Source organism: Tursiops truncatus, chromosome 17 (assembly GCF_011762595.2).
Source record: "Tursiops truncatus isolate mTurTru1 chromosome 17, mTurTru1.mat.Y, whole genome shotgun sequence".
Classification (NCBI taxonomy): Eukaryota; Metazoa; Chordata; class Mammalia; order Artiodactyla; family Delphinidae; genus Tursiops; species Tursiops truncatus.
Genome location: NC_047050.1, coordinates 41,755,519 through 41,771,865, shown reverse-complemented (window position 1 = coordinate 41,771,865; position 16,347 = coordinate 41,755,519). Strand labels below are relative to the sequence as shown.

At 36.4% G+C, this 16,347-nt stretch overlaps 1 protein-coding gene across 4 annotated transcripts in view; it reads left to right on the top strand.

Annotated features, from left to right (window-relative positions):
* Positions 1 to 16,347, top strand: part of STK3 (serine/threonine kinase 3) — a 314,180-nt gene that overhangs the window by 164,447 nt on the left and 133,386 nt on the right. For all 4 annotated transcript variants that reach the window (XR_012327279.1, XM_033842676.2, XM_019925072.3 and 1 more), the window contains one exon: positions 14,744 to 14,881. Coding sequence is in view for 3 of the 4 variants with exons in the window: in XM_033842676.2 (XP_033698567.1) it covers positions 14,744 to 14,881 (138 nt within the window). In the remaining variant the exon portion in view is untranslated. The remainder of the gene's footprint in view (positions 1 to 14,743; positions 14,882 to 16,347) is intronic.

Sequence of the window (16,347 nt, the reverse complement as noted above, 5' to 3'; positions counted from 1 at the left end):
TGTTTTCTTGCTCCAGGCCCCACAAATGCTAGCATTGGCCCTAATATGATATAGCTGGATGCTATTGATTTCCTTTGCATTGGTTTGAATTATTGTTTCATTTTGGCAAAATGTAACCAGGTATTACTGCTGTTCCGTAATAGTATACCGATCTTTTAACAGTATTTCACATTGTTGTGAACTTCTTGTCCCAGAAGCTCTTTTACCTGGTAAGTGAAAGCTGCTAATGATTAATTTATTTCCCTAATCTTATGGTCAAATTATAGGAAGTGACATTTCATGAATCTTTTGTTCAGGATTTTCTTTTTTTTTTCCTTACCATTTTGTAATCATGCTGTTTGTTTCCGTATTGAAGCATTTTAGTACATTCTGTGCTCATTCTGTTGAAATACATTATTTTGATCAAGTGTATGAAAAAAACCTGTCCTCACACATATGTAGTTGGATAAGAGAGAGGAGCATTTTAATCATCTTTTTCTGAAAATTGTAGATATTCTTCTTTGGTACTACACTAAAACTCAATGGTAGTTTTGTAAACATTAGTTTCAGTATTAGAATTGGAAACCATAGTAGTGAGTTTTCCTACTTTGTTACAGTAAAAGCCATCATTCTGTTTTGCACTTTGAATGGATCTTTTCGTACGTGTGATTGTGTAACATCATGTGATAGTCATTTAGATAATATTACTTCACTGAGTAATGCAGAGCTTTCACGTTTTGACGTATTATACAATACCAGAAAATGACATTTGTCAGTATTACTAATCTCATCAGAACAGTTTTTAAGTATTGTAAGCTATTAAGTTCATGGTAAAAGAAGTTTTTGAAAATTTGAATTTTCACTTGGAAGCTTGAGTTTTATCATGGGTACCAGAAACTATCTGTATTTTCCTTGAAGTGATAGGCTCACTTGGTTTATTTTTGAGAAAATGCCTGCCACATACACAAATCTGAATTATCAGTGTTTATCTATCAGGTTTTTTTTTTTAAATAAGAATGATGTTCCACACAAAAAAGTGGTGGTTAACTTGCAACATAATCATACGTGTGCTTTTTCATTGAGACAACCGTTGTACTTTGGTAGCAGCATAAGTAGTATATGCATACTACTCATTTCAACACAAGAATACTGAAAAGATGTGCACTCAAATATTAAGATTTTTAAAAAACTGAATGTTTTTTTCTTTTTCATCAAGGACATTCTTAAATAAAAGTGACTTTTTTTTTTTAAACTGTGAATGCATAGCAGTGAAGAGTACGGTGATTACTAGCATAGTTTGGTTCCACTGTCTTGATTGGTGCTAGGATTCTAGCACTTTAACCCATCTTTGCTTTTGCACCTTTAGTGCAAATGTCCATAGAAAAATGAAAATAATGTCTTAGTATTTTTATGAAAATAAGTTTGACCTGATGGGCCCCGTGACTTCATGAAGGGGTCATGAACCACATGTTGAGAACCACAACTGTAGAGAAAAACCATAGAGAAACATTCTTCACCTTTGCTTCAGAGGCACTTCTCATATAAACCTATATCAATTTCACAATATTTTGCCATATTTGAATGCCACCTATATTTTGGTATTCTGTTTTAACCCCAGCTGGGTGTAGTGCAACAATTCCGGTGCTAACTACTTGGAGGTAGCATAGACCCCACAAGTTAAAGGGCACAGTTTCCAACACAACTGCTGATATCTCATATGCCAGCTGCACTTCAGGAGTCTCTAGGTCACCTGTACTTCTGACTAACTGGCTATAAACTTGTCAGTTCCTTTGACTTCCTCAGGTTCGATAATTTGCTAGAATGACTCACAGAACTCAGGACAGCACTATACTTATGATTACAGTTTTATTACAAAGGATACAAATCAGGAGAAACAGCCCAATGAAGAGACTCATAGGGCAATGTTTGGGAGGGAACACAGAACTTCTGTGACTTCTCCTCATCAAATCAGGACATGTCAGTCTCCTGGCACGTGAATGTGTTCACCAACCAAGAGACTCACCGAGCCTCAGTGTCCACTGTTTTTATCGGGGTTTCATTAAGTAGGCCCAATTGAATCATTAGCCGCATGTTTGAGCTCAGTCTTCAGGCTCCTCCCCAGAGGTCAGATAGCTGAGAGTCCTAACCCTTTAATCACACAGTTGATCTCTTTGGTGATCAGTGCCCATCCTGAAGCCATCTGGGGCCCACCAGGGTCACCTCATTAGTATAATAAAGGTATCCTGTCACTCAGGAAATTCCAAGGGTTTTTGAAGATTTTTAGGAATCCAGGAGAAAGACCAGACAAATTCTTTATTTTACATGTAGTTAACTTAATTTTTTTACTTAAATTGACTTTAAATTTATTCACTTCTTTTTCTTAGCCATATAGTAAGAAAAAAATATCCTTGAAATCATAGGTTTTATGTGCAATTTATTTTTTTCTAATATACATCAAAATAAATGTGTACCTGTGGACGTTGTTAATTGCCATCTATTCTTAGGAATAGAACCTTCAGTTTTGGCTAAAAAAGTATTGTTATTCAGAGTAAAAACTACGTTTCTCATCATTCCTTTCATACGTAAGTTCTGGATGTCAGATGTAAAGAAAAGTGTTGGGTTGGACTTTTAGGAAAGCTGGGTAAAGAGTGCTGACTGAGACTGTTCCCCCAGCTTCCTTCCTGCTGTCTGGAGTGAGCACGTGGTAGCTCATGTTTGAGCAGCCATCTTAGACTGTGAGGTAGCCTGGAAGGTAGAGGCAGCATACTGATGGTGGTAGCACTACCACACTAGCATGTATTGCCTGACAACTTCTTCCTCTTTTTTCTCTTTCTCTTTTTCTCTCTCCTTATCCCTCCGTCCCTTCCTCCCCCTCCCCTTTCCTTCCCTTCTCCTGTCCCTTTCTCCTCTCCCCACTCCCAACTGTTTATCTGTAGTGGTTTTCTTCTTCTCCTGTAACAAATTACCACAGACTTTGTGGCTTACACAACACAAGTCTATTATCTTATAGTTTTGTAGGTTAGAAGTGCAACACAGGTCTTACTGGGCCAAAACTGAAGTGTTGGCAGGGCTGTCCTTCTTTCTGGAGGCTCTTGAGGAGAATTTGTTTCCTTGCCCTTCCCGGTTTCTAAAGGCTGCTCACGTTCCTTGATTTGTGGCCCGTTTCCTCACCTTCAGAGCAGCAGCGTTGCATCTCTCTGACCATTCTCCCGTAGTCACATCCCCCTCTGATTCTCTTCTTCTGCCTCCCTCTTACACTTTTAAGGACCCTTGTGAATACAGTGGGCCTGCCCAGGTAATTCAGGATAATCTTCCAATATCAAGAGCCTTAATTTAATTCTATCTGCAAAGTTTTTTGCCATGTCAGGTAAGCTATCCACAAGTTCCAGGGATTAGGATGTGGCCTGTGAATCTTTGGGGTGTGTGTGGTTGTGGGAGCTGTCGTTGTACCTGCCATCTATCCAGCTGTCCATCTTTCTCCTCCCTTTCTTCCTCTCTTACCTGCCTAGCTAGCTCTCATCTGTCTGTCTGTCCGTCTGTCTGTGTATCTTTTGTTTGAAGTGTGTGATACTTCATCTCTGAACATTTACTTCTGCACACATCCTCGAAGAGAAAGAACATACTCTTGCATAGCCACAGTACCACGATTACACCTAAGAAAATCAACAGTGATTTTCTAACGTAATCTACTATTTAGTTCATACTCACATTTCTTTGGTTGACACACATTGTATTTGGCCTCTTTTAATCTAGTTCAGGCACCGTACTCTCTGTCCCCCAACATGCACACACCTTTTTCCCCATGGCATTGAGTTTTTGAAAGGGTGGGGCAAGGATTTTTTGGGAGAATTTCCTGTAATCTGGATTTGCCTTCATGTTTCCTCATTAGTGTCTTTTAGCTTTTTCCTCTATTCCCTAACTTTCCTATAACCTGGAAATTAGATCTAGAGCAGGGCAATCCAGTAGAACTTTCTGCAATGATGGAAATTTTCTATATCTGCACTGTTCAATATGATAGCCACTAGTCCCATGTAGCAATTTAAATTTAAATAAAATTTAAAATTCAGTTTCTTAGTTACACTAGCCACATTTCCAGTACAGGCATGCCTCAGAGATACATGGATTTGGTTCCAGACCACCCAAATAAAGCAAATATTGCAGTAAAGCGAGTCATATGAATTTCTTTGGTTTCCCAGTGCATATAAATTTATGTTTACACTATCCTGTAGTCTATTAAGTGTGCAATAGCATTATGTCTAAAAAAAAACCAATGTACACACCTTAATTTAAAAATACTTTATTGCTAAAAAATGTTAATTTTCATCTGAACTTTCAGCAAGTCAAGTCACAGTAATGACATCAAAGATCATTGGTCAGAGAGTCAGAGAGCGCCATAACAAATATAATAGTAATATAATGAAGAGGTTGGAAATATTGCGAGAATTACCAAACTGTGACACTGAGACATGAAGTGAGCAAATGCTGTTGGAAAAATGGTGCCGATAGACTTGCTTGATGCAGGATTGCCACAGACCTTAAACTTGTAAAACACACAACATCTGCACAGCGCAGTAAGGCAAAGCACAAAAAAAATGTGTGCCTGTACTCAGTAGATTAGATTCAGGTTATATGTTTTGGGGAAGGATTTCACAGGTAGTGGTGTGTATTTCGTATTGTGTCACGTCAGAAATCACGTACTGTCAGTTTGTCTGTTAGTGTTTGATCACTTAGTTAAGGTGATAATGAGCAGATCTCTCTATTGTAAAGGCACATCTTCTCCTTTGTGATTATTAAGTGGTCTGTGGGGGTAGTGCTTTTGTATCTTGCAAGCAAGGTTACTCCAGTAACTTTTTGCTGGCAGTAGTATCCTCTGGTGATCCTTGCCTGAATTGATCATTACAGTACCTTGAGGGTGACAAATGTTGATCTTCTAAGTAATTCAATCATTGTGTATTTACTAGTTGGTATTTTCCTATAAAGAATAGCTTTTCTAAAACTCTCTCCCTTTAAAAAATATCACTATAGACTGATTTTCATCTTATTCAGTATGTTATAATCAATTATAGCCATTATTATTACTATTTTGATGCTCAGTTATTCTGTTTGGCTAGTCCTGTGCCTTTTGACATGATTTCATAAATCTTTGAATGCTTCCTTACTAAAGTAAGGCGCAACAAGGTACCCCAGGTTCACCTTGTAATTTCCTTGTTCCAGCCCTGAAATAAATTGTTTCTTCAAGGAGCACTGGTTTCTTTCAGTGGGGGTGGCATTTTAGAAACTAAAATTTGGGTGCCACGTAGGTGTGCTCATTGCTACAGATGTCCTCTTTCTTTAGATGTATCTGGTCCTTCCAATTTCTTAGCCATTTTTTCCCCTCGTGGTGGGAGTTGATTGCTTCTCACTGATTTTTCAGATCTTTTGAGTTAGTATGACTCATCCATTTACCTTTCTGTTTCCAAAATTTTATTGCTGTCCCATATTTGCTATTGTCCTTCTCTCTTTGGAGTTTAAGCCTTTAAAAAAAATTCCTGGTGTCCTTTAGTAGGATTTTTGGAATGGTGTTGAGGTAAGTCAGTGTGTTCAAGTCACCATATTTAACTGCAGTTTTTTATATCAACACTCTCAGTATAGATTCAGATTTTACTCTGCAGAAGTAACTATGCCTAATGCTGTTGAGGATACAAAACGTGATAGACACTGTTTAGGTTGTAAAGTATTGATAGTTTCCATGTTATCTGGAGCGTTTAGAATGAGTTTGTAACTAACAGGAGTCCACGTTAAAATGTGGAAGGTGCTGAAGTTGAGGTATGTGGTATGATAATTCTTTGCCTTGTATTTTATGTTCTAGCACAGTGGTTCTCAGTGTTGGCTGCACATTAGAATTACTTGGGAGACAAAAAATACTGTGCCTGGTTCTCACCTCAGATCGGATTAAATCAGAATCTATTATGAGTGAAGCTAAGTTCTACAGGTTTTGAACTTCTTTTGATAGACTTGATTAGTTTAAGTGTTTCTTTGTTTTTGTTTTTTTCCTTTAAGGGCCAGTAAGATGCTTCAGGTTCATCTTGTAATTTTCCTGCCCCACACGTGGAACAAGTCAGTTTCCGTCATAGACACTGTGGTATTTCAGACCTCACACCTTAGAACATGCAGTTCTCTTTTCTGTGCCTCATTAACTCATTCATTCTTTAGGACTCAGCATCTCATTTTTCTCTGAACATCAATTTGAGCTAAGTCATTTTATAATGCCCATTGTTCACATCTATTTTAGCACTTACACTATTTTATTGCAATGATCTGGTATGCATTTTCCTACCCCATTAGATTCTAAGCTTCTTGAATAAATTCTAATATTGTAGGTTTGGGGGTATATATATATATATATATATATATTGTGTGTGTGTGTGGGGGGGGGGGGGGGGTATGCGGGCCTCTCACTGTTGTGGCCTCTCCGGTTGCGGAGCACAGGCTCCGGATGCGCAGGCTCAGCAGCTATGGCTCACGGGCGCAGCTGCTCCACGGCATATGGGATCTTCCCGGACCGGGGCACGAACCCGCGTCCCCTGCATCGGCAGACGGACTCTCAACCACTGCGCCACCAGGGAAGCCCGGTTTGGGTATATTTTATGTCCTTATAAAAGTTAATTGAGCTGATCGCACACAGGAATTCCAACTTGGGAGATCTGAGAGAGGGTGGAATTATAAAGTTCCTTAAGTTTTGGCCCCTGTTCACTTTTGATTTCTTCTGTAGCCATGTTTTATGGATATTTTTGAATTATATTAAAGGAATATTATATTTCAACCTTGAAAGACAATTAAGATTGAACTGGAAGCAGTCAGAGGTATTGGAATTTAAATTGTGCTTCTGTGAGAGGTGGTTGTAGAGGCAGACTGAAATAGGTGATAACTTAAGCAGTGGTTTTAAATGAAGCCTTTGTTCAGTAATAATTATAATATTTAAAAGTTGAATATATAGTGGCCTTTATAATAAAACATTTTAAAGGAATCTTATGCAGTCTTGTAGACAGTGAATTGATATTTTGAATTTTCGAGATTCTGTACCATCTTTCAATGTTTATTGCTGTGTACTTGTCATTTTTATGTGAAGGCAATCATTATGTACTGTTGTTTTATTTTCTTATTTTGACTTTTCTTTTTTTTATTGTGAATATCTTTCCATTTTATTCTTTTTTCTTTTCCATTATGGTTTATTAAGGATAGTGAATATAGTTCCCTATGCTATATAGTAGGACCTTGTTTATAAATCCTATATATACTAGTTTGCATCTGCTAATCCCAAACTTCCAGTCCATCCCTCCCTCACCCCCCATCCCCCTTGGCAACCACAAGTCTGTTCTCTATGTCTGTGAGTCTCTTTGTGTTTTGTGGATGAGTTCATTTCTGTCATATTTTAGATTCCACATATAAGTGATATCATACGGTATTTGTCTTTCTCTTTCTGACTTGACTTAGTATGATAATCTCTAGGTCCATCCATTTTGCTGCAAATGGCATTATTTCATTTTTTATGGCTGAGTAGTATTCCATATTGTGTATATGTGTGTGTGTGTGTGTGTGTGTGTGTGTATATCACGTCTTCTTTATCCATTTATCTGTCAATGGACGTTTAGGTTGCATCCATATCTTGGCTATTGTAAATTCACTTTTCTTTTAATAGTACATTTCTTTGTGGTTTTGTAATTTATGCATTTTCCATTTTAATGACAATATGTTACCCCATTTTGTTGATATATAGTAATTTACTTAGCCATTTCTTAATTGTTTGGTATTTTTTATTTGCATCTTACCACAATTACAGAAAGTGAACTATAATCGTTTTTATATAAATAGCTTTGCATTTTCTTTTCTGGAGACTGAATATGTGTTACAGAGCCTTTACCTTATAATAGAATTATCTGTGGCAGAAATTTAATAGAAACATGGAGATAGTGTGAAGTAGGTAAGGAGCCAGATAGATCTGATTTCTAGTTTTGACAGCTACTTTACTAGCTGTGTGATCTTGAATAAACTAGTTAAGTGACCCTCAGTGGTAGAATTGGATTAATAAAGCTAACATTATTGTGCATTTATAATGTGACAGGTGCTATTCTAAGTATTTTACATGTGTTAACCCATTTAAACTTCAGGTCAGCTCTGTGAGGTATTTCTTATTGTTCTGTTATTATTATTCCCATTTTTAAAATGTGGAAACAGGCTTAGAGAAGTAAAAGAGGTCAGATGGCTACTTATAATGGTGGTGTTACGGTAGCCAAGTGCCATCTAGAGCTGGCTCAGACCTCTAGAGTTGGTTCTCTTATTCACCCTGGACTGCCAGGGCACCAGCTACATCCCTTCCCTTAATTTGGGTCCTCGGCAGGCAAATTGGCCTTTATGGGCCAGATTAATGATTACTGAAATTCCTGCAACTGGAGCTGGAGTGAATTGTGAGGTCATGCTGGCAATACTTTAACCCCGGGCTTACTGTAGAAGCTGCACCCTAAGAGCAAGGGTCACTCTAGATTTTCATATTGTCTTCAAACCTCTGTCTATTTAAAGTTGCTTTTAAGGGAGTGGTGATAAAAACTTAGATTTCTATTTTTATATTAACATCTAGTAGGCCTTTTTTATCCCTCACTGTCCTCTTCCACCTCCATCTTCTTTTTAACCAGCAGTTGAATACTTGTCTAGCTAGGATTTAACTCCTAGATTGCTAGGCAGTTATAGAGTGCCAGAGTCTTTCAGACCCAAAAAGGAATCTGAAAAATATCTAGTTCAACCACCTCATTTATATGAAAAAACTGAGACCACACAGTCAGAGGGTGTGATTTAGAACTCAAGCCTATGTTTCTGACCTAAGTCCAGCGTAGGGTTCATTCCATTGTACTGTTCACTACCTTATTTGTAATAGTCTTTTAAAAATATTATTACTATGTATCCTTTCTAGGAATGATATACTTTGACTTAGTAGCTTGCTACCTCTATATTATGTTCACTATCAGGAAACAGCTATATTTGTTTTTAGTTCCTTGCAGTTTTATAAAGTGCTCTCTCATCCTTTATCTCATTTGTTTGTTATGAAGATAACCTTTTGCTCATGTACCTGAGGTTCTTGAATAGTGGCACAGGTTCCTTTGTTATCCTAGCATGTCCATTGCTTCTGTACATTCACAAATCCAGCTACCTTCAGATATATGTGTTGACTCACTCTATTGAGATTATAAAGTTCAGGCTTTGTTGTTTCTCAGCTCCAGCTCTTTTCATATCTTCTGGGTGCTCCTGAAGTCTAAGGCATGAAATTCCAGGAATGATGATAATTCGTTATTTTGAGGGGCTCATATTTCTTGGCTTCTTAAGACTGCTTGTGATCAGGGAAGTTCTTTTTAAAACTTAATCAGAGGTTCAATATATAGTTAAGCAACACATTGTGTAGAAACAAACACAAAGATAATCATATCATTTATTGTACTAACATTCTTCAATCAAAACCGTGTTAGAGATAAGATAAATTTTATGGCTGTAATGTGTGTCCATGCGATTTGGTTGGTGTCAAGGAAGGGCGTGAATTGTTAGTTTAAGGCTAGACACCGAATGCCAAAACTTTCTACAGCAGGGGCCTATTACCTAATCAACTCATACAAAGCCTGGAGATTCTCAAGAGAATCCTCTCTGCTTCATGATTAGGTTAAATTAGTTGAACAAAGTAAAGCCTGTGAGAAAAATCTGTCAGTTTGTTACTGATTATCTAACCTTAAAAAAAAAATAAAAGGAAATAAAAGGTATAGTGGTTTTCCTGGAGATTTTTAGAGTCTCTATATTTTGGTAGACCGTATATTAAGACTTATTTGTTTGAACTGTATGCAGTTCAGTATTTGTTTGGGAATAGAATGTGAACATTTTAGGATCACTTTATGATAGTACTGGGTAAATAAGCATTAGAGTTAAGCTTTTTATCCTTGGGTTTCTAATAGCTACTGCTAAGGTGAGCCTTATATGTTAAGATTATCTGAAGATAAGACTGCAAGTCATTGGCTCAAAGTTCAAAGGAGAGCATTAGCTTCAAGGTCATAAACCACTGAGTTGTTATCCATCAATTTAACAGAAGTGCAGATGAACAACATTTACCTAGACAATCTCGTATCATCTACCTGCAGTTTGAGGTCAGTCTGTATAGGGGCTTATGTAGGTGCTTTGAACTATTGTGCAGAGATGAGAGTTCAAATTTACTTCTATTCTTTAATTTGAGGCAGAAGGTGTTTTTGTGTGCCTTTTGCCACAGCTGATATTAACCCCATTTTGCCCATCCTTAAAGCCGGATTATGTTCTGTTTCAGCTATGGAGCTGAGCTTAATTAGGTTATTTAGAGAAGAATTTTATTTTCTAGCACTCCATATTTTGCTGTTTGTTTCATATGTGTTAGTCCTCCTTGCCTCCCTCCTCCCCCGCCCACCCCCCCCCATTTGACTGTGAGCTTTGTGGGCCCAAGATATGTGTCTTATTTTAGAATCTGTAACACAAAGTTATATGTAATGGGAACCATCAGCTAAAGTAGATAATTGAGCCAGGCTAGATGGGGCCCATGTAGAAGGGAGAGCATACATCAATAGGCCTCCTCTTATCAGCTTGATTCCAGCAGATTTTTTTTTTTTTTTTTACATCTTTATTGGAGTATGATTGCTTTACAATGGTGTGTTAGTTTCTGCTTTATAACAAAGTGAATCAGTTATACATATACATATGTTCCCATATCTCTTCCCTCTTGCGTCTCCCTCCCTCCCACCCTCCCTATCCCACCCCTCTAGGTGGTCACAAAGCACGAGCTGATCTCCCATTCCAGCAGATTTTTACCTTGTGGGAGTATGAGCTAGATGTTGCCTGAACAAAAGGTAGCCACTGATGCTATCTAGCTTGTGGCCTATCAGTTTGCTGTTTCTTTAATAGAACCTAGGAACACACAGAAAATACTTGGTACATACTTGTATTTTGGTAGATGCTTATTGTGTCATAAAACTGGCTACACTGCTTTTGAAGGACTACCTTAGGTGTCATACGTGTAATATGATGTAAGATGTATATGAATGTTCTATTAAAGGATTTTCTCTTTTTCAAAGAAGATGAGTACACTAATAAAGAGATTAACTCTTACCCTAGAATCAGCAGATTTGGATATTGAATATTCATTGCTTTGTCCACAGAAGATCCTTTGGCTCACTTTCCAAGTTAGAAACCAGTGATAACACATTGTAGTAAACTGCTGCATATTCTGAGGGCTCTCAGAAGAATGATGTAGTAAACTGTTAGAATACCTGAATGCTGTGCAATTAATGTGTCTATTTTTTATTTCTTGAATTCCGGAGTAAGCTTTTGTTTTTCCTTTTCTCTAGCCCCCCAAACAATGTTGTTAGCATGTACTCTCGGTTCTTCTTTTCTAGTGTCTCATACCTTATTTCTTCTGTTTCATTCCTGTAGATACCATCCTAGTTTAAACTTTTTATTGCTCATCCTGGGACATCTACACTAGCCCCTAAGTGCCTTTTCTATTCCATATTTAGAGTATCTCCAGGTTTGTTTGTTTTTTGTTAATCCTTTTCTTAGGTCATAAACAAACTCTGATTAAAGGCAAAAACATAAGACACACACATGCACACACACACATCAGAAAAAAGGACTTCTTTCAGTTGTGCACTTTCTTGATGACCAAACTCCATATCGTTCATTCCCCCTTCTAATCTTATCATTTCTTAGTCCCTTATAAGATAGTCAGCTCGTTCTCTGCTCCTGCCAATAGCTTTATTTCACTCTCTCTCTTTTCCTTATGCTATTTCTTCTAAGGGGAATGACCTCTCTCCTTGATGCCTTATATCATTTCTTTTATTATTGTACTATTCTTTAAATCTTTTACTGTTCTTTCATTACCAGACTAGGTTAGAAGTTTCTAAAGGTTAATGACGGTATTTCCTGCTGCATCTTTGAACTCCATATAATGTCTAATACCATGCTTTGTGTGTAGCAGGCATTCAACTAATATTCCTGAACTTGATTAGTGCTTTATATTTTCCCTCCTTCATTTTTTTTATTGTGGTAAAATATACAAAACATAAAATTAACCCTTTTAACCATTTTTTAGGTATACAGTTCCATAAAATCAAGTACATTCTCATTGCCGTACAACCATCACCAACCATCCCTCTCCAGAGCCTTTTCATCTTCCCCAGCTGAAATTCTGTGCCTGTTGAATGCTAACTCCCCACTTCCCCCTTTCTCACAATCCCTGGCAACCACCATTCTACTCTCTGTCTCTATGAACTTGACTGCTCTAGGAACCTCACCATAAGAAGAATCATGCAATATTTGTCCTTGTGCAACTGGCTTATTTCAGTCAGCATGAAGTCTTCAAGTTTATGCTATAGCATGTGTCAAATTTTTCTTCCTTTTTAAGGTTTAATAATATTCCATTGTATGTGTATCTACAATATAAACACCACATTTTGTTCAGCCCTTCCGTCTGTCGTGGGTTGCCCCTTTACTTTGTTGATAATATCCTTTGATGCCTGAAACTGTTAAATTTTGATGAAGCCCAATTTATTTTTTCTTTTGTTGCCTTGATTTTTGGTGTCATATCCAAGAAATCATTACCATATTCAGTGTCATGAAGCTTTCCCCCTATGTTTTCTTCTAAGGGTTTTATAGTTTTAGCTCTTACTGTTAGGTTGTTGATTTGAGTTAATTTTTGTATATGGTCTAAGTAAGAGTCCAAATTCATTTTTATTGTATGTGAATATATCTAGTCTTCCCAGCACCATATGTTGAAAAGACTGTATTTTCTCCACTGAATAGTCTTTCCCTCATTCGTATTTCATTGAATGAGCTTCAACTTTAGTGTCACTGCTGTGACCATAATAGGTTTTAAGATCTTTCCTGTCACTGTCTTGTCTTAAAGGCTTAAAACTTGCTTATGCTTTCTTCACTTGGAAGTAAAAGAGGAGGACCAGGGAAGATGTATACATTGAAAACAGAACCATCATCTCTCATCTCTCTGTCCTCTTATTAACTGCTTGTTTAGATAGAGTAACCCTCTTTGTTCTGTACCTCACCTTCCTGAAACATAGTAGAAACATTAGAATACCTTGCTAGTCTGAAATTTTAAGTCACTTAGCCTTTCTGGACTTTTGATTCCTTTTCTGTTAAATGAGAAGATTGAGCTAAATGATCTCTCATGTGTCTTTTGCTATAAAAATTCTGTGATACTTGTGAATGGCTTTTGAACAGTTAGTAAAAATTCAGTGGAGAGTAGAACAGTTTTATTATACCAAAGGAATACATTAAACTTGGTATCCCCAAGAATATATTATCTTTATTACTTTGTCTACAGTTTTGGTATTTTCTCCATATACGAACAGAAGTTTTAAACATAGCTATGATGAGTTTCTTTCAATGGTAAAACACTTAGTTTCTAAGTATTTCTGTGGTTTGTAGTATTGCCGTCTTTATTTTCTTTATGCATTAAGGAGAAGGGACATAAGTTCAGGTACATGAAATTTGCATGAAGAAAAGAGGACCAGCAACCAGGTGAAAAACTGAGCTAGAACAGAGACAGACACCTCTCTTCTGGAAAGTCAGAGAATACTAAAGTCTAGAAAGGGGTTTTTTGGATGCTTCACCCCTGAATACATCTTTGAGAGGCCCATGTCTGTATACTGTGTATGCATATATTAATTGATTGCCAAAAAGCCATTTTTTTCCTCATGTCACCTGTAGTGTTGATTGTGTAATTAAACTTACCTATTAAACTACAGTTAGTTATAATATGATTGAGTTCATTTTACTTTATAAAATTTTTGTCATTGCTGTTTGTCTCTTGTCTTTTTATAACATTATGTGGAAATGAAAATGATGATAGCTAATATTTGTTGAGTGCATGATACATTTGTTTTAACTTTATTATTGTTTTCATATCTTTTCAAAGAAAATGATATTTTAGTGATGGTGTTTTATCAGGAACTATTCTAGAGCCCAGGAGAGAAGTTAGTTCATTACATACAATGATTTCTTAACAACATTAGGGATTAATTCTCTCGGTCAAAAAAAGGTGACTGGGTAGCTATGAAGACAAGATGACACAGAAACTTTGTAAAGTTTTTGAATTTTGAACTCTCTGAATGTATTATCATTAGTACTGTTATTAATACCAAATTAAATCATTAGTGATAAAGTGATATATTACCTTTAAAACTTCTCATTCGGAATCCTGACTCATATATTTAGAAAGAGAAATAAAAGTCTTGCCTCTGTCAAGTATTATTTCAAATCACAGCAGTAATTATATTTATACTTAAGTATTCTGGATTGCAGAAGCAAGCTAGACTGCTGCTAGGCATTCTGAACAGCAGTACTAAAAACCTGAAATGGGAAGCAAATCTGGCATGCAATAGCAAAATTGGGGGATATATCTGTTTAACCAGAGAATGTCCTTAGTTTGGTAAAAGGGTTAGAAATGCAGTCTACTTTGGAGACTGATTAAAAATGATAAAATAAAGAATGATGTGCTCAATGAGCTGCAACTCAAATAGAGGAAATTTAATAGGAAGTGATTACATTAGTAGCAGATGGGCTTGCTTCCTGAATTGCAATTTTACTGGAAATGCTAGAACAGCTTAAATTTGTTTTTCACATTTAGAGTCTGATAAAAAGATAGATAAAGAGATTTGTTTATTTGGTGTGTTATTGTGATTCTTACCGTGTCTTTTGGATACTTCATTTTTACCAGGCTATTTTTATGATTCCCACAAACCCACCACCAACATTCAGGAAGCCAGAACTTTGGTCTGATGATTTCACCGATTTTGTTAAAAAGTGCCTAGTGAAGAATCCTGAGCAGAGAGCTACTGCAACACAACTTTTACAGGTCAGTGCTTGTGTCTCTAAGGGGAGGATATTTTCTTTACACCTTTTAGCTTTCTGACATTGACCAGAATTGAGTTTCATTAACTGATTTTTTTATTTTTTTTCATTAACTGATTTCTAAAGATGAAAACCTCCCAAGAAATATGGATTGATTTAGAGAGAGACCTACAGACACACACACCATTCTTCTCCTGTATGTTCTTTTTCTCTCATTTTTTTTTTTTGTTTTCCAAGTTCAATCTTCTCTCCGCCCCCCTTTTTAATTTTTGTTGTCAATTCTTTCCTCCTGAAGTTGTGTTAAAACTAAACTTCCATAGGGTTCTCATTTCAGATATGAGTTCTCGTTTCCATTATTACTGTTTCTTATGTTTTTCTTCCTGATGTATTATTCCTTGACCCAGCATTTCTTCTTTGACTTTTTGCTCTATAAGATACATAAATGCAAGATTCCTGAACTCCTTGTGAAGATCACATGTTATAAATACTGGTTACAAGATGACTTAAATGAAGAGTGTCAGTGTCCCTCTACAACTTGACTTTGTATCCAGAGTGTCAGGAGGTTTTTTTTTTTTAATCTGCTTTGACATTAAATGCAAATAGAAATAATTTAATATTTTTAATAAGTATTTGTGAGTCTTTACTTTCCCAGCAGAACTGGCTTAGACCTCTAAGCTATGATAAGTGTACACGTTAACAAAACTTGATATTTGGAAAATAATTCTTTTTGTTAAGTGACAAAAGGATTAAAAACATAGTTATAAAAAGTGATTTTTCCAAGGTACCGTTTTTAAAAAAGGTATTGTTGAGGGATATAAGAAGCAGGCTCTTAAATGTAAGGTTTATTGTTACGAAAATTTAACTTAATTTCCATGGAAGGCGATTTAGCAATATCTGTCTAGAATAAAACACCGTATATTCTTTGACCCAACAATTACTTTTCTAGAAATTTACTCTACAGAGAAATTTAACCATGTATGAAATAACATGTGTAAAAGTCTTCATAAAACAATGTAACGGCAAAAGATTGGAAACAACATAAATATAAACAAGCAATTTGAGGTCCATCGAGGGGAGTGATTGGCAAAATACACACGTCTACACACACATATATGTATATATACATATGTCAATGCTTATCGTGGAGTAGCTCTAGAAAAATAAGCAAGAAACTGCCTCCAGAGAAGGTAACTATATGGCTGACAGGAGTGGGATGGAGACTTACTTTTTGCTGAAGGCTCTCTTTGAGCCTTTTGGGTTTTGTGTTATGTGCACATATTACTTTACAAAAGTTACTTAGTTGAAACATTTATTTTGAAATATTGTCCGCACTTCAAAGGAATTTTAAACACATAAATCAAGGATGTATTGCTTTTGTTATTGTATTGACTGTCTAAATTATTCAGCCCTAAAGAAGTCAAGAAAGAAGCAGGGAGGGGAAATAACAGAAAAAGTGGGACAAATAGTACA